We start from the raw sequence: 19,701 nt of genomic DNA, 5'->3' as shown, positions 1-19,701 counted from the left end.
ACACCTCCAGCCCCTTTCCTCTCCCCTCCACATAAAATCATATTTGCAACTAAACTGTGGTACTAGCCATCATAGTTACAACCAAACTAGAGGCACTGATCCTGCAGTCCTTACTCTGGTACAACTCTCACTGAAGAAAGACTGGAGGATCAGGCTCTTTATCAATTAGGTACAGAATAACATTTACTACGCTGGTGACTAGCAGGCCAGGTTTGGGGATTTTTGAGAGAGGTGGGGGGGTTTTCAGGGAGGGGAAAATAATTTTCCAGCACCCTCTTTGAAATTAGTAATTTGCTAAACACAAGATACCCAACTTCTTGTTTAGAAAGGCTGTAACAGCACAACAAGAAGGGACACACAAAGCAAAACCTCTTTACCCCATTACTGCTTTTAAAAAAAAAAGTTTAGTAAATTGTTTTGTCAAATATTTGGAGGAAGGGCCAAGGCCTCATGTGAAAGGTGGATTTGGGAAGTCAGATGCAAAAAGAATTAAATAAATTCAGTGAAAGGATCTAGAACTCTGTAAGCTACAGGTCACAATAAATAAATGAATAACCCTCCTTATTATGATCCCAGTCCACCTCCTGTTAAAACAATGGAAAGAACTTCCATTGGCTTTAATGTTAGCAATATCTTGTTCTAAGGGCTTGCTCCTGAGAGGTCTTGAACTTTAATGGGAGTTGGAGGTATTCAGCTCTTCTTGGGATAAGCTCTTGAATACCAACACTGACTTGAAATATGCAAGAGTCTTCATTTCATGATGCTTCATTTCTTTTGAACACCATACATTGGTACTTGCTGATGCTAGGTAAGTTTTGTAAAGAAACATACACATTTTTAACCACGGAAAAGTTATGTTTTGGCTTGGAAGTGGTGAAATAGCTTATTTTGCATTTTAGAACTAGATTAGCACCTAGCAAGCAATCAACTGAGTGAGGGGCACAGAAAATAGTGACTGATTCATTTATTTCCTAAAGGATGATTAATTTTTTACTTCATCATTTGTGTCAAGGTGCATTTAGATGGAAATTGGAATTCAGGTAAAAATGCACAAAAATGGCATTTTAAATTGGCTTTTTAATAGTTAAATAAAACACCTTAAATGTGCTGGGTACCTAAGGAAAAAAAGTTTATGAAAATATCTTTTGCATTAATATTCACTGATTTGTTAAACAAAGAAAGTATTATCTGTAGTCAGTGAACTGAAGTGATTGTTTCTGGTCACCATGTCATTCAAGGTTTTAAAACTAGTGGATCTCACACCTAATTTTCATTCATAGATTGGAAAAGGAAAAAAAAACAAACAAACAAGTTTTCATGGTTTCTCAAATCTCAATGGGTTCCTCAACTCTGAATGGACTAGTCATTGAACTGAGCTAGCTGAATAAACTCAAATTAAGGAAACATTCTCTCTGCACCTGCAGAAGAGGCTATGGCTGTCAAAAGTTGGTTTAGCACTTCATCAAACCTGGTTCCAGCTGCTTAGCTGCCAGTAATTCCACCAGTTCAGTGCTTTGACTTTCCTTAAAACGAATAGCAAATACATACTGCTTGAATGTTTATTTAATTTAAATAATTTTAAATAGATTATGGTAAATTGAGGCTTTAACATTGGTTGTCAATTTCCAAATAGACATCTTTTAAAAAAGAAAAATGTATTTAATTTGACTTTTTGAAATCTGGGGTTTTTTTAAATCATTGATTTTATCCATCCTGAGTTCTGCTATGTACTACAGTAGCAGCAGACTCTGTAATTGTAAGGGGTGGATGGAGCTGGTTCCCTGATGGGTTTTCTTATTGGCTAGCTCAACCAACAGGCCATTTTTAATCTCTTTATCAAAGATGATACAAGTGCATTCATTTGCTATTTAATATGTGCATTTTCGGCAAATTGGATTGCCACAGTCTTCTGGCAAGTTGCCAGCGTGGCCCTCGGTATCACAGAGCTTGGGTGCTTAGTGGGACAAGTACAGAGATTTGAATGCCTTCTTGGAGCAGCACTAAGGGTATGTCTACAATACAATACAATACAGGAGCATAGCTTACAGCCCTGAACCTGTCCTGCTTTAGCACTGCAGTGTAGCCACTTGCTGCAATGATGGAAGGGGGTGTGCCGTTGTTGTAGTTAATCCACGCCCTTGAGAGTTATGGCTGCATCATGGTGACCTCTGGACACAGGAGACTTAAGTGCTTCTTTCTCCAGCTATTAGCTGTAGGGGGCTTCCCTACCAGCCTACTGGAAGGGGAGGCCAAATACCCTGCAGCATCACTAAGAAGGCCAGACAGAAATACACCGTTGGTGGGACTGTCCCATATTAACATGCACAAGGAACTACACAGGACTGGTTGAGCATCCATGGTGCTTAAATAGTGGAGAGGGGAGCATCCAGGGGAGATGGTCCCCAAGTTTGGGGGAATGTCTGGGGTGGGATGGGGTCCCTGATGCAGTGAAGGTTGGGGTATAAAGGAAATAGCCAGGCAGGGGTGGGGGTTGAGAGAGCTTCCCCCACAGTGCTGTCCCTCACCTAGAGCCTTGGGACTGAGCCTCTTACCCCCACCCTCATTGCCATTGCCTGGATATAAACTGGGGCATCCTTACAGCAGGTTATACCAGCCAGAGCAAAGTGAAGTCTTTAAACTACGATTTGAGGACTTCAATAGCTCAGCCATAGGTGAGAGGATTTTCGCAGGAGTGGGTGGGTTAGATCCTGTGGCCTGCGTTGTGCAGGAGGTCGGACTAGATGATCATAATGGTCCCTTCTGACCTTAGTATCTATGAATCTAAGTGGTAGCTAAATCGATGGGGTTGCCAACCCTCCAGGATTGTCCTGCAGTCTCCAGGAATACATCCAACCGAAATTGGCAACCCTGAAAAAGAACTGTTCCATGGACCTAGTGGTGTCTATACTAGGGTTTAGGTGGGCTTAACTATATCTCTCTGAGGTATTGATTTTTCACACTCCTGAGTGACATGATGAATTTCAACCAAAGTTTTAGGTGTAGACCAGGCCTTAGGCTTCATTTTCAAAGATAAATACTATTAATCAAGACAGTTTATTTAGACTGTAAACTCTGCGGGGCAGGGACTCTCTTCCTATTTTCTGGTCAGCGCCTAACGCAATGGGTCCTGATCATGGTCAGAGCCTTTAGGCATTATTGGAATACAAATAACAAATATTAGGAATTGCATCTGAAAATTTATCACCAAAATATAAACTCACTGAGCATGTGAATACTAGGACCCCAAGAGGGACTAGATCCTGCTTCACAACTCTCCCCACCCCCAAGGTTTGTGCATTACCTAAACAGCCGTTTTAGCAGGTGGGATCTCTTTCTTTAGCACTGCAATACTACAGGAAAAAGCCACGTTTAATGTAATCAAGCTCTACATTACAGCCACATGGAAACAGTTTCAGTCAATAAACAACCCCTGTAAGAAGACAGCAGAGCAGCGGAAAAATCAGATACCAATTTAGCCAGGATACAGAAGAGTCACTGGCTGAGCTCAGAGGCTTTTGTTATAAATGTATTTACATCCAGTGAAGCAGCACACAGTTGAGTCTCCACTGCCCCTTTTAGTCTTCCATAGCTCAGTGAGCCCAAATTGTGGCAGTGAACCCAGCTCTGCACCTTCTTCTATGTTATTCTCTCCCATACTTGGAACAGCCTCCCACATTTTGTGCATCAAATGCTGTCCCTTTATTACCTTCAAATCTCTCCTCAAAAACCACTTCTACAAAGTGTTTCTGTCTTGATTGCTGCATCTAGTCCCCTCACAGAAGAACCACTGTCCCATGCACCGTATCAACTGAAGTTACATCGTTAGATCCTTGGAGCAGGGGCATTGGCTTTATACACATTTGATAAACCACTTCAAACATCTACCAGTTGGTGTTTTAATAAAAAAGAAACTGCCTTCCAACGATGGCATCAAAGCCAAGCTCAAGACTGGACTCCAGTTCTCATACACAGTGTGCACCAGTGGAATGTCTCCAGGGGATAACAGGCTCCATCACTCCTGCAGTGTTTCACTTGAGTCAATTTCTACAATGGGTGTAGGGTCTAGCAGAAGGAAACGTGGGTGTACTCTCCTGGTCACAGCCATCACCAGGAAGGATTCTGAACGAATAATTTGTTTGGGGTGGGAAAGGAAAGATGCATGGCAAACATACTTTCATTGCAAAATCTGATTCCTCATATTTGCTGGTGGTAAGAGGTGTATTACTAGGAATAAATCGGAATTTACTTGAGTGTGACCAAGGAGTGACACCAACATTTATCAGAATTATATCCATGAAATGAACTGAAAGATAATTCATGGTCCTCCTCAAAAGCAACTTCTTGTAAAGATTAGACTGCATTACACCACAGAATTGGAGACCAATCTGGCAGGAGACATATAGCAAACAGAAAGCTTTTTTGGACATTTGGAGACTGGGCCATTCCTCTTACTAAGAGAAATACATGACTCAAAGCATGAGCAGCTATAAGAGTTATAAATGCAGATGAGTTTTTATTGGCAGAGGGAACCAGGGTTACTGTGAACTCTAGAAGCATAATGAAGAAACTTATCTATTTTTTATCTTGCCTTTGTAATTTTGATAGGAAGTTCAGCTGGAATTTTTATAAGACCCTTAAAAAACCTGAAGAATTGGTTGATGGTACTTTTAACATAAGGAAGACCTCTATTCTAGTGCAAAAGACGAAGTGGTGGTTGCCATTAAATCCAAAAAATAGGACACATTGCATTACTGGAGCAGACATTTGTCGGACAGGACATAAAACCAATGTCCTGGTATCTTGTCCTTAAAGATACCCTTCTACTTTGTGGTAGTAGACGAGGATGAGGAGTGATCTTTGTGCAGGAACTCAAGACAATTCCACCTGCTGGCATGAACATTCAGGTGAGCACACCCTCACACTGCAGGGCATAAGTCACCTATTAACTGCCTGACTTTAGGAAGAAACTTCCTTTATGGGCAAGTTATTACGTAGTTGTCCACTGTGCAGCTTCCTCTGACACATATGGCAGTGATCAGCATCAGAGACTGGACTAGACAGGCCATTGGTCTGACCTCATATGGCCACTCTTATCCCAGCTTTACTGATGAGGAAGCTGAAGAGTTTGGAGTAAGCTCATGTCGTTCCTGGGTCTCAGTATGGTGTTCAGACCACTAGACACACTGCCTTTCTAATAAGCAAAATAAATCACTATGCTAAAGTATACAGTGAATATGGTGAATTACTACTAATTGCAAGGTCTGGGGGCACCACAGCCCCATGCAGCATAGGGGTTAAAGACTCCTGATTGATTGAGAAATGTGTTGTTCCGATTTCCTCACCTGTGGCATAAGAGTCAAATTAGCTTAAGTAACTGGTTCTTGTCTTATGTAAATAAAGTTATGTCATTTATCTCACCAGCCTCTAGATATTTCAGTTTTGTTTATAACTGTGATATTAGCATGCACTTCTAACACACCATTCATCCATGGATCTCAAAGCACTTTACAAACATGAAGCCCCCCAAAAGCCCTGACACAGAGAGGTTAAGTGACCTGCCCCAGATCACAAAGAAAGTCTGTAGCACAGCCAAGAATTAGAGTTGTGTCCTTACCACTAGGTACAACTTTCTTCCTCAATATCTGACTTTTGTTTACATGTTAGAGCTACTGCATGCTGTGAACACCACTACCCCAATTATAAAACTCTGCCAATAGAGCCAGAAAGAGATGCTAGCAAAAGGTAGAAGCTGCGATCACAGAAGCTACATCTCAGAAGTACTATCCTGTAAAGAATGAAATAAATATTCATAGCAGGGGCAGCAATGACAGTTCAAGAAAGAGCTAAGTGCCTTGTGTTTGGATTAGTATCTCAAAACAACTGGGCAGCTCAAAATGCAGAAAGTGGCCATGAGCTACATTTCCTAGTTTACCAAATGTAGGCTCTTCAAAGTAACAAAATCAGCTGCTCAGCAGGATTATTTTTAAATCCCCAGAAGAGGAGTTTTACTGTTCTGTTTCAAGAGTAATAGTTTTATTCGAGGACACAAATAAGAATTCAGTGAAGTTATGACTTGCATTTCTTTTAAAAAAAGGAAAAAACAAGGAAGTTTTGCTATTGAATTAAGAGTAAATGAACTTTAACCAACTCTAGGGATTCAGAGCAAGGGAGATTCATCCGCTGCATATTCATGGCCAAGCATAATGGATTTATCTTGTGTACTTGGGTTTTAATTGCATGCACTTCTTCAGCCAATTGGCAGTTTCAGTGGCACCTCAAAGCACTGGATAGGTTTCATATACATTTCATGTCTCAGCTACAAGGTGAGAAGGATGTTATTCCTGGCCACTTCCATGCATTAGGAAATATTAAATACTTAAAATTTAGCCTCTGTAGACTGCAGACAGTAGAGGGCAACATGTTAGGATATTTTTGATTAGGTCTGACAATAATATTCCATCCACAAGAGGGCAGTACCTCGGAGGAAGGATTCTCCAACAACATACACACATGCTCGTAGGTATGTGTGTGGTCAACCATACAACAAACTCAGTCAGAGTGAGATGAATCTAAATCATATCCGATGAATGGCTAAGCCTATTAATAAGTTATTACCTAGTAATCGCAACAAAGCCAGCATAAATCAAGACAGTAAACAGACATACAAAAATCTTATAAGAGAAATGTTTAGGTAATTGGCCTTCCATATATTTGTACTGCATGGACATGGTAAAGATGAATCAGAACACACTTAGTCAAAAGCACTGCACTACAACAGTTCTGTATTTTAAGGGCTCTCCAGTTTATGTTTACCTTTACTGTGCAGCCTTGATTAAAAACTAGGGGTAGGGGAAATCTGCCCAAAAATGTATTTGAGCAATATAATCATTGGCTTGTAATTCTGAAAAAACACTAATTGTTCAAGCTTAGAATATTTGCATTATACAAAAATAATGGAATAAGATGCTGATCGTAAAGGATCAGACCATAAACTCCTTACAGATTTAAAAATAAACATTGACAGATCACAGATGCAAATTAAGCATGGGAAAGGTCTAAGGGGACTCATATTTCTAATTGCCAATGACAGTGCGTGAACTTGGGCAAGTCCCTTAGCCTCTGAGCCTCAGCTTCTCTGTCTGCAAAGTGCACCTCTGTAAGGTACTTTAAGATCTACAGATAAAAGTGCAAAGTATTACTTTAACATGGAGTGGTTAGTAAGAAGGACAGTGTCTCAGCAGTAATGAATCAAATATGAAATGTAAGAGCCATACAGTATCAATGCTGCCTACAAGTTATCGCCATAAATCGATCATTCTGATTAGATTAGGCTTCATGATGCAATAATACCCATAAGAAGCAGTTTCACAACTGCGAAATGAGCACTTTGCTCAGCACCATATTATGAAGTATGTCTGCAGTAACTGTGGAATTTTGGTCAACTTGTGATTGAAATTTGTGTTTCAAACAACACTATAAACAAAAAGTATTTCAGCGCATCCTCATTTTAAGGCTAGGTATGTTAACGGCTTCTCAACAATCATTTCTGGCCACAAACTAACCCTGTGTAAATTCCCTTATTGAAAAACCAAACAAGACTAGATTCAAGAGAGAACAGATTTTCAACCTAGTATATCACCTTAGCAAATTTTTTTTTTTTTAGCAGGCACAACATAAAAATAAATGTGTCTTTCACAGTTACAAGATGAAATTTTCAGTTGGCCAGATACTAGAGAACTGGTTTTCCACTTTTTGTTGTTGTTGTTGTCATAGACCACATGACTGCCTCAAACTGAGAACATTTTACGTGCTAATCTGCAACAAAGACCACAGTTTGCAACTATCTTTCCTCTAAAAAAGTCTTAATATGTTTAATATAAATTAAAGATTCACTTGCTAGAGATGGTTTCCGGTTAGTAACGGGTCAGGGAAGTTCTGTTTGGATGAAGCTTTCCAATCTACTATTTTCAAGACCCAACTGAAAAATAAAAGTAACTGCCACCTTCGGGTTAAAAAGTTTGAAAGAAAGAAAAGAATCTGTAGGCATTATTTTAAAATTTGGTAGCTAGCCAAGTAACTCAGAGAGCAAGAAACAGTCTGGTGATTAAAGCACTGGAGTGAGACTCTGGAGATCAGAGTTCATTTCCCAGTTCTGTCACTAACTCCATGTCTGAACTTGGACCAGTCACTCTCTTTAGGCCTCGCAGTTCACTGTCTGTAAAATGGGAACAACATTTCCTTTTTTACACCCCATCTAGCTTGTCTGCTTGGATCCAAAACCCGCAAGCACTTATACACGCACTTAACTTTAAGCATGTGACTAGGCTACCTGCATTCATAAAGTTAAACATGTTTACAGAATCTAGGCCTTCTAAACTCTTAGGAGCAGGGATTATCTCCTAATATGTGCATATGCAGCACCTAGCAAGACAGGACCTGATCTCAGCTGGGATTTCTAGGTGCTACTGGAATACAATAGTAAGAATAATAAGTGATCTATAATAGGGAGCTGGAAAATGTAATGGATTATCAAACAACTTTAGAGAAGTGATTTAAAAAATAAACAATTTTAGAATAACCCCTCCTCATCACCTTGTAAAACTCCATCCAAAATCATGACATAAGTGTCTCATTTAAAAAAAAAAAAGAAATCAGATCCAAGGCATCTGCTACGTTTTAAGTGTTAATAAATCACTAATATTATTTAACATTATTGGTAACATACAAGATTAAAGCAAAAGATAAATTTGTCAGCACAGGCCTAAGTAAGGGCCTAGTCTTGAAAAGCTGCAAAGTGGACTCCTGTGCACGGCTGAAGCCCCAATAAATCAATGTAAAGTGAAACTGACTTCATTGATTTTAAAGCATCCAAAAAATGTAGAATAAACAAATTGTATAAAGTTACTGATAATAAGGGGAAGACATATGTTCCTTTGTAATCGGGTTTTTAAGTTGACAGCATCCCTTAAAATGGTTGACCTCCAATCCTAAACTTTGCAGAAGATGAAGAATTTGCTCATAATAAGTCCTGATCCTGTAATCAGAACCCCTCTGGGCACAACACAGGCATAGGAGCCTGTGTGCATCAATACTATTGCAGGCATGACAAGTTGCTTAGTTTAAATCCAAATCCACTGCCATCCCACACAAGCTACTGTTATCTGCCTGTCTGTTACTGTAGGTGTCATCAGAAATACCTGTTTATGAAAGAGAGGTAATATGTTATAAGTTAAACTGATTCCCATATCTTTTAAAATGTGACTCATTTTTGCCTGTCTGGAGTCCTTCCCTCTCCCCCTGAATCACGCACTGAAGGCCCAAACTACAAAAAACTCCTACGGACTTCAATGGAAGCAGAACAGCTTCAACAGTTCGGAATGGAGCAAGTAAATTTTAATACAGACCTTTGCATTTATTCAATGCAAAGAAAAACAAAGGCACAATATTTCTGTAGTTCCTGATCTGAAGGCGGAGAATCTCCAAGTTCCCCTATAAATTTATGAATGTGCCACTTCTTATGACTACAAAATAATACTTCATAAAACACTAACTGCACTTTCAAAACACTGGCCAGATTTACTCACAACACCCCTCTCAATGAGACTAGTAAGCATTCCTATTTTACAGATAGAGAAAACGGAGACAGAGAGATAAGCTGGTTGGGGCAGGCACTGGCTACTCACGCTCCATACAGTGTGGAGATCTCATTCTTGGTTGGCCTCTAGCTGCAAATTATAATAGACAGTACAGCGGTAGATGTTTTAGAAAGGCCCAACAGATAAAAATGCACAAAACTGCACAAGAAATAAATGGCAGAGATAAGAAGGCCTGGTCGAGACAGGATTTTTTTGAAATCCTCCCACCATTCTTCTGGCAACTGTGCAGCTTCATCCATGCTAGCACCACTATAATACGGCTGGTGGCCCGCACTCCGCAGTTGTGTCGACCTGCTCTGAACAGAGTTAGATGACACAGTGGTAAGAATGTGGATGCCTGTTCTGTGCCAGAGGAACGCTAGGAATAGACACAGCAGTGTAAAACAAATTCCTTGTTCCTAGTCCCATGCTCAGCTCACTACACAATTCAGTCAACCCTACAAAAAGGCTGTGCCCGTCACACGGAGTTAAAGATGAAGAATCTTTGCATAAGAGAAAATGGACAGTGTTCCCAAATGCAAGCACATCAATGTACAGGTACATCAAGTATAATCCTGCCACCTCAGAAATTCCAGCACTCGTAGAACATAGAGAGATGGCAAATAACTTTCACAACCAAAAAGACAAAGTCTGTCTGAACCTAAAGAAGTTCCAGCTGTGTGTATGTAATGTGCTGCCTGTCCCCCAAACCTTTCCTTCAGGATTTGGCTCAGAAACAGATAACCCAGCAAAGAGGGAGTGTCAAAAACCACAAAGACATGAAGTTTACTGCCTGCTGTTGCAGAACTGCGTCCTAGCATCATCTTACAACAATGGAAGAAAAGAAACATGTTAGTGAGATGAATTCACATACACCCACTCCCCACTACTCCAGGCATTCCCATTGGCATGGCATAGTGGTAAACAACTATAAATGCAGTTCCTACTAATGAGGCAGGGAACAGTGAGGCCAAAGAAAATGCAATCATCTCAGAGGGGGAAAAAAACTGCACAGGACTCCTCCTCTCCCATCTATGGAGGAAATCAGATACCAGCTGCACCATCCCAGGAAGGAAGCAGAGAGAGGCTCCTGCACCTGATGAGCCGTGCAGAAATGAGCTAGTGATATCATAGTACCCAGACAGGCGCTCCAGGGTTTTGCAAGCTGAGTTGACTGCCTAGCACAAGCCGTTTATACAACACAACTTTTTGTGTAGCATCGTTTATCCAAATTGCATTCCCTTCATCAGTTCAGTCTCCTCTATCTATCCCCTCTGGTTTTTGAGTCAGGGGCACACAGCCAGTACCTAGCAGACTTGCTGTTCCCAAATCAGTGTCCTGGGCCATTACATTTAAAACCCACCATTTTCAGTCCATATGCATTTAGCACTTGAAGCCACCTGCCTCTGTGCTGCCAGTGTCACTTGAACTCCAGAATAAACCGAGTACATAGGACTTCACATACAAAGAAGTGGCAACGCTCATCATACTTCCTCTTTCCCTCCCACCCCAAAAGGCATCCTTTCCTTCCCCTATTTGAAGGGGGTGGGGGAAATAAGACATATGATCAAAGGATTTTTCAGAGCTAATGAAAAAATTGTTTCCAAAGAAAGTACCCTGCAGATACATTTAGAGGCACTTTTAACCACCCCTTCCCACCACCCAAAACTGAGAAGCAAGAGCCCAACTCAGGCCATCTTGCTGTATGTATATTTACACCTAAAAAAAAATGGGCAGGATGGTTTTCTTTGAACTCCACAGCAAAGCAAAAACTAACACAGAATGTACCAGCCTAGCAGAATTCCCTGCCGCCTTTTCCAGCCTCACTCTTTTTTAGGGCCACACACGGGCATTCAAAGGAATGTCCCAGGTACAAATATAAAAGCAATTTTAACACCCTCCCTCCAGCTCAAAATCTGAGCCTCTTAAAAGTAAAAACAAAACGAACACCCCACCCATGCTCTTCTCCCATACATTCAATGAGACACCTTCCTATGTTTCCCCCCTGCCCTCCGGTGTTAAACACATCAGCTACAACATCCCTTTAGGGTTCTCACCTGTCTCTTCCTCATCATGCATGCTCTCTCCTCTGTATCAAGCAGATTTGTTTTGGAAGCAAGCTCTCACTAGTGTCTTGGACATACAACCATAAAAGCACTATACCATCCCCCCTACACCCACCCACACCAACCTACCAACACAGAATCTCTCCTCTTGACAAGGACCCTCCCTCTCCCAAGTGATTTCACAGACACATTATTTGCTTCAAAGGTATCTTCCCTATCCTCCTCCCCATAGGCCAGTATAAAATTCCCTGGCGAGAAACAACCACCTCCTCTTCTTTCACCATAATTCATACCACACACATTCTGTGTCTCAAGAACATAATCTAAGTTTTAATAGTGTGCCCATCACCGTAGTATCCCAACACCGGACAAGGCGCCTCCCTTCTTCTCTAATCCCCCTCTAACCAGCCCTATGTTCAACTCCCCTGCAAAACTACAACAGCCCGCAGAATACCCCAACACACCCCAGCCCACTGGCAGCAGCAGCTGTCCCCGTCCTCCTCCTCTTTACCTGTCCCCTATTTCAGGCAGTGCAAGTGGCCACACAAACCTCAGACACCCCAAACCCGCCAGAACCAAATCTAACCTGGTGCAAGTCCCCCTCCTCAGACACACCATTGCTCTCACACAGTTTTGTGCTTCAAGCAAAGAAGGAGCTACCATCCCTCCTCATCCCAGCGTCAAACTCCTCAGCAAAACCCAACCCAGCCTAAGGGGATTCCTTCCCCTCACCACGCATCTACTCTCCCCCGCCCCCCCCCGAAAAAAATTAATGTCACTCGCAGCTTGTATGTCAAGGAAAGCAAGAAGCCCACCCCTGCCCTTAACAAAACCACAGTGTTAAATTCCCCCAGCAAAAAAACAGTCCTGTCTAGGGGGCACCTCCCTGCCCCCACTTCAAGGATACAAGGAGCCACCCAGATCCCTTGTATTAAACTCTCTCAGCAAAATCCGGCACAAGCTAACGGGACCTCCCCTTCCACTACCCCCAAGCCCAGCACAGGGCAAGGGGACTCCCCCACCCCCGAACCCACCTCACCCAACCTCTGCTCCAGGAAGCTCCCCCTACCCCAGGGTTCAACTCCCCCAGCCAGACCCAGCACAAGCTCAGGGGACCGGCCCCCCGAAAGCAGCACGATCCCCCCCCCCCACCCACCCAGTAACACTCACCTCTGGATCCTGGTCACTTCTCCACCTCACCATTTAACAGCACCGGGGGGGGGGATCCCCAGTCCCAGTGTGAGGGGGAGAATAATGGAGGTGCAGAGGGAGGAGAGCAGTGGGGGGTGAAAATCCCGCAGCTTCCGATGCCCCCGCCCCGACCCCCCCAAGAGAAATTCCCCCCTCCCCCCTGCCTTTTTTTTTTTTTTTTTTTTTTTTTTTTTTTTGGCTCAATCACACCAGCCTGACTGTCTTTGTCTGTCGGGCAAGCGCCATGTTGATATCAACATCCAAGCTCCCACCTGCCGCCGCTGTGAGACCCTGGGACTTGTAGTTCCCCCCTCCCCTGGGCGAAGGGGAGAGCCGAGGCCCGAGGACTACAACTCCCAGCATGCCCCCCCCGGAACGGCACGCCAACGGAGACCGGGGCTCGGGCTAGGAGGGGACTACAAATCCCAGGATGCCCCGGGGGAAGAAGAGGCTGGGCATGACTTCATTCTGGGCAGGAGAAGGCGGGGGAGCGGGGAGAGGGAAGGGGACTACAAGTCCCATGATGCTCTGGGTGGCAGAGGCTGGGCAGGAAGCGGGAGGATGGTTACAGTCAATAGCGCCGGCTGGGTAAAGCATGAAGCTGGTGAGTCTGTACAGTCAGCGTCTGTCGGTGGGGCTGGGGGGAAGGATTCCCCCGTGGTTCAGGCCTGGCCACCTCTGGGGGCCTCAGGGTGTTTACTGAGCGTCAGGGGGTTAACCCTCAGCCCTGCCCCTGACGCTCAGTAGGTGGGGAAACTGAGGCCCTGCGAGGGGCAGGGCTGGGCTCAGCGCTGGGGGACGCTTTTTGTCGTCTGTCTCTGGGGGGAGCATGCAAACACTGAGCCAGGTCCTGCAGCACATGGGAAGGCAAAGCACCCTGCCATGCAGAGCTGCAGCCGAGAGTCCAGATTCTCTGCTTCGGAAGGTGACTAGAGGCTCCCTATGAAAGGCTGGCATAGCTGCAGTGGAGGGCAGGAAGGGGCTGATGTTGATGGTAGAGTAGGGGACACTTCTGAAGGGGTGTCACAGAGGCAAAGGCCTCTCTCTGCATGTCACAACGAGTGGCCCACCCTGATAATCCTCACACAGTGCAATTCCTTGTCTGAAAGTTGGAAAAGCTGAGTCACCTCCAGGACGTCCGAACCCAAATTCTGAGTTCTTTAACTTGGAGCGATACAGTCCTTAAAAGTGGAGCTCTCTGAAAATACTTTGGTTTACTTTGAAGAAGGCTTTTCCATAGGGAAGGTGTGTATTGTAATAGAGCACAAGCTTGTGGGGTGGAGCTCCTGAGTTCTGTCTCCATCTCTGGCTTGTTTTGTGACTTGGGGCAAATCACTTACCTTCCCTATGGCTTAACTTCCCTCTGTAAAATGCGGTTAATAGGTAGGTAGCTTAAGGTTCTGATCCTACAAACAGTTACATATGCATTTACTTGGCACTGCCTCTGTGCAGGGGCCTGGACTTGATGACTTCTTCTCGAGGCTCTTGCAGCCCTACACTTCTATGATTCAATGTGCTTAACTTTATGTGAGTAATCCCAATACTCATGTAAACTGAAGCACATGCGTAAGCATTTGTAGGAGTGGGGCATGATAGGAAGGATATGAAATCTAAGTGTTTGCAAAATGCACTGAAATCCTTAGTTTGTATGTGGATAGTGCTTTTCACCTAACTTACTTTAGTGAGCTACCATGTACTGAGCTGAAAGAACAATTTTGTGCTAAGAAACAAAGACTCCATTGTTGGGGGGAGGGCAAATGGGCTGAAATGAGTATAAAATATTTGGAGGCCAAGGTGGTAGATGCAGGTCCTAGCCTTGTCTTGGGTCACAAGGGAAATCCAGGGTTTTTGGCAATTTCATCCTGGTCCTCCATTTATTTGTTTTAAATTTGGAAGAACAAGACCAAAAACAATAGGCACCAGTTCCAAGCAGTGGACTTCTGCTCCATAGCCTAGTGAAGACAATGGAAAGATGGCCACTGATTTTAATGTGCTTTCATTCAGGCTCTTGCTGCCGCTGACAATTATAAAGGCAAATCCAACAGCAAACTCCAACATATATATATATATACACATACATATACACATACACTGCCCATAATGAGTATGTAACTATAACATTAGAGCACTGCTGCACAACCTGCCCTCGTTTCTGTGTGGAACTTAAAACGCTGGGTTTTAACCTACAAGTCCCTGAATGGCTTGGGGCCTGGTTACCTGAGAGATTGCCTCTCTCCCACGCCAAGCAGCCACATGTGAAGTCAGCAGAGGCACTCATACTCGCGATCCTTCAACATAAATAAGTAGGGACCTAACAAATTCATGGTCCACTTTGGTCAATTTCAGAGCCATAGGATTTAAAAAATTGTACATTTCATGATTTCAGATATTTAAATCTGAAATTTCACATTGTTGTAACTGTAGGGCTCCTGACCCAAAAGCAGGTTGTGGGGAGGGGGGATCACAAGGTTATTGTAGCCGGGTCGTAGTATTGCCATCCTTATTTCTGTGCTGTTGCTGGAGGGGCGCTGCCTTCAGAGCTGGGCGCCTGGCCAGCAGCTGCCGCTCTCCAGCCATCCAGCTCTAAAGGCAGCACAGAAGTAATGGTGGTAATACCAAGACCCCCCTACAATAACCTTACAACCCCCTTTTGGGTCGGGACCCCCAGTTTGAGAACTGCTGGTCTCCCCTGTGAAATATGTATAGTATAGGGTAAAAATACACACAAGACCAGATTTCACAGCGGAGACCAGGTTTCACGGTCCATGGCGCTTTTTTCATGGCCGTGAATTTGTTAGGGCCCTAGAAATAATACAGTGGAGCATCCTCTGTGAGGAGTCCTTGGATTTGGAACTTGCTCCTTGCCTTGATCTGCCAGAGTCCAGATGTGTTAACTTTCCAGCTGCTTTTCAAAGCCTGTCTCTTTCTTTCTTCTCTAAAGTTGTTGAAAAGATCATGGGCTGAGGTTGATATATTTATGGACAGACTTTGGTTCATGTGTTATGACCTTTAATTAATGGAACAGACACCGAGAGCACTTGGGGTGCCTGTAGTTGTATTTTTAGAAAACTGAAGAAAAGATAAACAGCAAACTAGACCCACCAGTTGGACAGGCCAAAGAACACAACATTTGGGGTACATTGCAGGTCTGTTTTAATGAGCTTTAAGCAATAACAACTGTTCGTTTGAATTTCAATACAGTACAACTTAAACTATTTGAAAGTCATACAGGACATTGAATAAGTCATAAAGGGAAAAAATGGGGTGGGTTGTTTTCCATAGATCCAAGAGATTTCAGGGACATCATCATGTTCCTATTATGCCTCTGGTGTTTAGGGCAGTGACAAAGCTCCTCCACTCCTGTCTGTTTCTGGCAGGTCTTTCAATGGTTCCCCAGCTATGCCCCAGGTTTTTCAGCTCGGCTTCCACAGCTCTTCGCCATGTTGTTTTGAGGCGGCCTCGTTTTCGCTTGCCTTCAGGTGTCCATCTTATTGCTACTCTGGTGATAGAATCAGTTTCCATCCGAAGCACGTGACCGATCCGTCTCCAGCACCTCCTGGCAATGATGGTGCTCAGATCCTCTTGGCTGCACTGTGTCAATAGATCTTGGTTTGAGATTGTTCTGGGCCAAAATATACAGAGGATTTTTCTGAGGCAGGTTGTATGCAATGAAGACAGTTTGAATGTGTCATATTTTCTCATTCCCCAGCATTCTGCGCTATAAAATAGTGTTGAAAGTATGCAGCTCTGATAAATCTTGAGTTTGGTTTTGGTGTTGTGTTTTGATGATTTCCAGACTGTATTTAAGCTCCTGAAGGTGCTCCTGGCTTTATTGATTTTGTTCCGGATGTCCGGCTTATTCCACCATCCTGGCTGATGGTACTGCCCAAGTATGTGAATGTTTCTACATTGGTGAGAACATAATCCTCTATCCGTACTGGTGATGTTGAGACAATATTAAAGGTCATATCATCTGTTTTATTGCGGTTGATTTTCATTCCAATTTGCTGGCTGTGAATGCATTGAGTCGAGTTGTTTTTTCTTGTATATGGTGTTGGGTATGTGATAGGAGAGCGACATCTGCAAAGTCCAGGTCTTCAAGGGATGAGAAGTGTGTCCATTTAATGCCTCTTGGCATGTCTTCTGTTGTACACTGCATTACCCAGTCGATGGCAATGTTGAAGAGGATTGCAGACATGACAAACTCCTGACGTACTCCTCTTTTGACTTCAAAACTGAGCTTGCTGTGATCAACACTGCATGTAAAGTTGAAAGAGAAGCTTTTGATGACGTTGATGATATGGAAAGGAATGTCATATGCCCGCAGATGCGCCATAGGCTGGTCTTGTGAATGCTATTCAAAGCCTTCTCAAACTCTATGAAATATATGTAGAGTTGCCGTTGCGATTCTAAACACTGTTCTGTCACGTTTCGTAGAATGAAGATGTGGTCTGTGCATCCATGCCCTTTCCAAAAACCAGCTTGCTCTTTTCTGAGAACGCTATCAGCTGCCTCTGATATACGCTGGACTATGATCTTACACAGTACACCTCTACCCCGATATAACGCGACCCGGTATAATACAAATTTGGATATAACGCGGTAAAGCAGCACTCTGGGGGGGGGGGGGGCTGCGCTCTCCAGTGGATCAAAGCAAGTTCAATATAATGCGGTTTCACCTATAACGCGGTAACATTTTTTGGCTCCGGAGGACAGCATTATATCGGGGTAGAGGTGTACTTTGCTTGGCACAGATAAAAGTGTGATACCATGCCAGTTATTACAATCACTGAGAGTTCCTTTCTTTGGTATTTTCACTATAACCCCATTGGTCCACTCATATGGCATTTTTTCCCTTTCCCAGACTGATGTATACAGAGGGGCCAGGATAGATGCTGCTAATTTAGGATTTACCTTGAACAATTCTGCATTCAAGTTATCCTTGCCAGGAGCTTTCCCATTTTTTAAGGATTTGATGGCTTCAATGATCTCTTCCTTAGTTGGCGTGTCTGTATTGATATCAAGATCTTCTGCTGCTGCCTGGATGTTTGCTTCCTCTTTAGGTGGCTCCCTGTTCAGCAATTCTTTGAAATGCTCTGTCCAGCGCATTTCTTTTTCTTTTTCAGTTGTTAGTAGGTGTCCTTGTTTGTTCCTGATGAGAGTGTTTGGTGGTGTCTGCCATTTACCACTGATAAGCCACATCATTTTGTAGACGGTTCCTTGTTCACCACAAGCAGCTGCATCCTCCTCTTGTGTTGCCAGATTATCAATGTAATGCCGTTTGTCCGCTCCCACAAGGTGTTTGTCCTCCCGGTGTGCCTTGTTGTGCTGCTCATGGTATTTGTCCTTTAACTTCTGGGATTTTGTGTCTAAAACTTTTTTCTTCAGGGTTTGTCTGGTTTCTATGGCGTTCCATGTGCTGGGTGTAATTCACTCCTTCCTTCTCCTCTGCCTGGAGCCTAGACAGGCTTCGCTGCTCTGTTTATAAATTGCTGTTACTTTGTCCCACTTCTTGTTGATCTCCTCATCTGCATTCCCCTCCTCTCCATCAAGGTCTGCAAGTGCTTGAAACCTGTTCTTTAACTGCAGAGCAAAGGCTTTCTGTGTTTCAAGGGACTTTAGCTTGTCAATATCATAATGTCTATGTCCCTTGTTTGGTGGACGCACACTTCTCAGTTTTAGCTTGATGGAGGCTGTCACAAGGTGGTGGTCACTGCCAACATGGGCACCCCTTCTCACTTTCACATCTGTCAGTGAGAGTTGCCATTTGCCATTGATCATGATATGGTCAATCTGGTTCTTATCTCTGCCATTTGGAGAACACCATGTCAACTTGCGAATTTCACGATGTTCAAATAGGGTTCTGCCGATGAGTAGGTCATTGATATTACAGAAATCAACAAGCCTTTCTCCGTTCATAGTGCCACAGCCATGTCTTCCCATTGCTCTGTCGTTTGTGTTGTCCTTACCGACCTTGGCATAAAGGTCTCCCATGACAATAATTAGGTCGTGGCATGGTACCCTCTCTAACTCCACCTGTAGTGTAAGGTAGAATTTGTCCTTTACTACTTCTTCACTGTCATTTGTCAGAGCATAACACTGAACAGGGGTGATATTAGTATGTTTCCCTTTCAGTCTGGCTCTCATAAGTCTGCCGCTGATGGATTTCCATTCAAGCAGGGAATGCTCTACTCCCTTCTTCAAAAGGGTGGCAAGACCCTCATGGTGTTGTCCATCATCCCGTCCAGAAAACAGCAAAGTTTCTCCCAAGGCTGTTGTTAATCTTCCTGATCCCGTCCATCTGCTCTCGCTGACACCCAGGATGTGTAAGCTGTAGCATCTCATCTCTGCTGTGACCTGAGCTAGCTTCCCTGCTTCGTACATTGTCCATACATTGCAAAAACCAAGTTTTTGGTTTTTGTCTTGGTGTTGAGCCAGGGTGGATTTGATTTAAATCGAATTGATTTAAATCACTAGTCAGGAAGACTCGATTTAATCATGGTTTTCTACATAAGAGTGCATTCTTGTTGGTTGTTATAACCTTAATACATATTCTTAACAAGTCCGAGATAGATGTAGGTTTCATTTTAGAAGGTACACACTATATATTTTTAAACAGTGATTTATTTTAAAAACTTTTCAGATTAGTTTTACAGCTATATCAGAAAATGAATGTTTGTTTGGTTATTTCATTTACCAAAGGTAATTGAAGCAGATATTTATGAAGTCATTGGGAGGTGAACTATCTCCAATTCAATAGGTTAATCATTAATATTTGGAGGATTTTCTTGCCATGCTGTATTAAGAGG

General features: G+C 43.2%; 2 protein-coding genes across 9 annotated transcripts in view; one reads left to right on the top strand and one right to left on the bottom strand.

The window, feature by feature from the left end:
* HMBOX1 (homeobox containing 1) overlaps positions 1–13,017 on the bottom strand; it is a 144,256-nt gene extending 131,239 nt beyond the window's left edge. For all 7 annotated transcript variants that reach the window (XM_074947411.1, XM_074947414.1, XM_074947412.1 and 4 more), the window contains exon 1: positions 12,872–13,017. The gene's annotated coding sequence lies outside the window, so the exon portion shown is untranslated. The remainder of the gene's footprint in view (positions 1–12,871) is intronic.
* Positions 13,018–13,426: 409 nt separating this feature from the next.
* The window catches only part of INTS9 (integrator complex subunit 9), an 82,375-nt gene continuing 76,100 nt past the window's right edge, over positions 13,427–19,701 (top strand). The window contains exon 1 of one of the 2 annotated variants that reach the window (XM_074946763.1): positions 13,427–13,496. In XM_074946763.1, the coding sequence (XP_074802864.1) occupies positions 13,488–13,496 (9 nt within the window). In that variant the 5' untranslated portion in view covers positions 13,427–13,487. The remainder of the gene's footprint in view (positions 13,497–19,701) is intronic. The other variant, XM_074946764.1, reaches the window with a different exon arrangement.

Source organism: Natator depressus, chromosome 3 (assembly GCF_965152275.1).
Source record: "Natator depressus isolate rNatDep1 chromosome 3, rNatDep2.hap1, whole genome shotgun sequence".
Classification (NCBI taxonomy): Eukaryota; Metazoa; Chordata; order Testudines; family Cheloniidae; genus Natator; species Natator depressus.
This window is presented reverse-complemented; position numbering and strand designations above follow the sequence as displayed.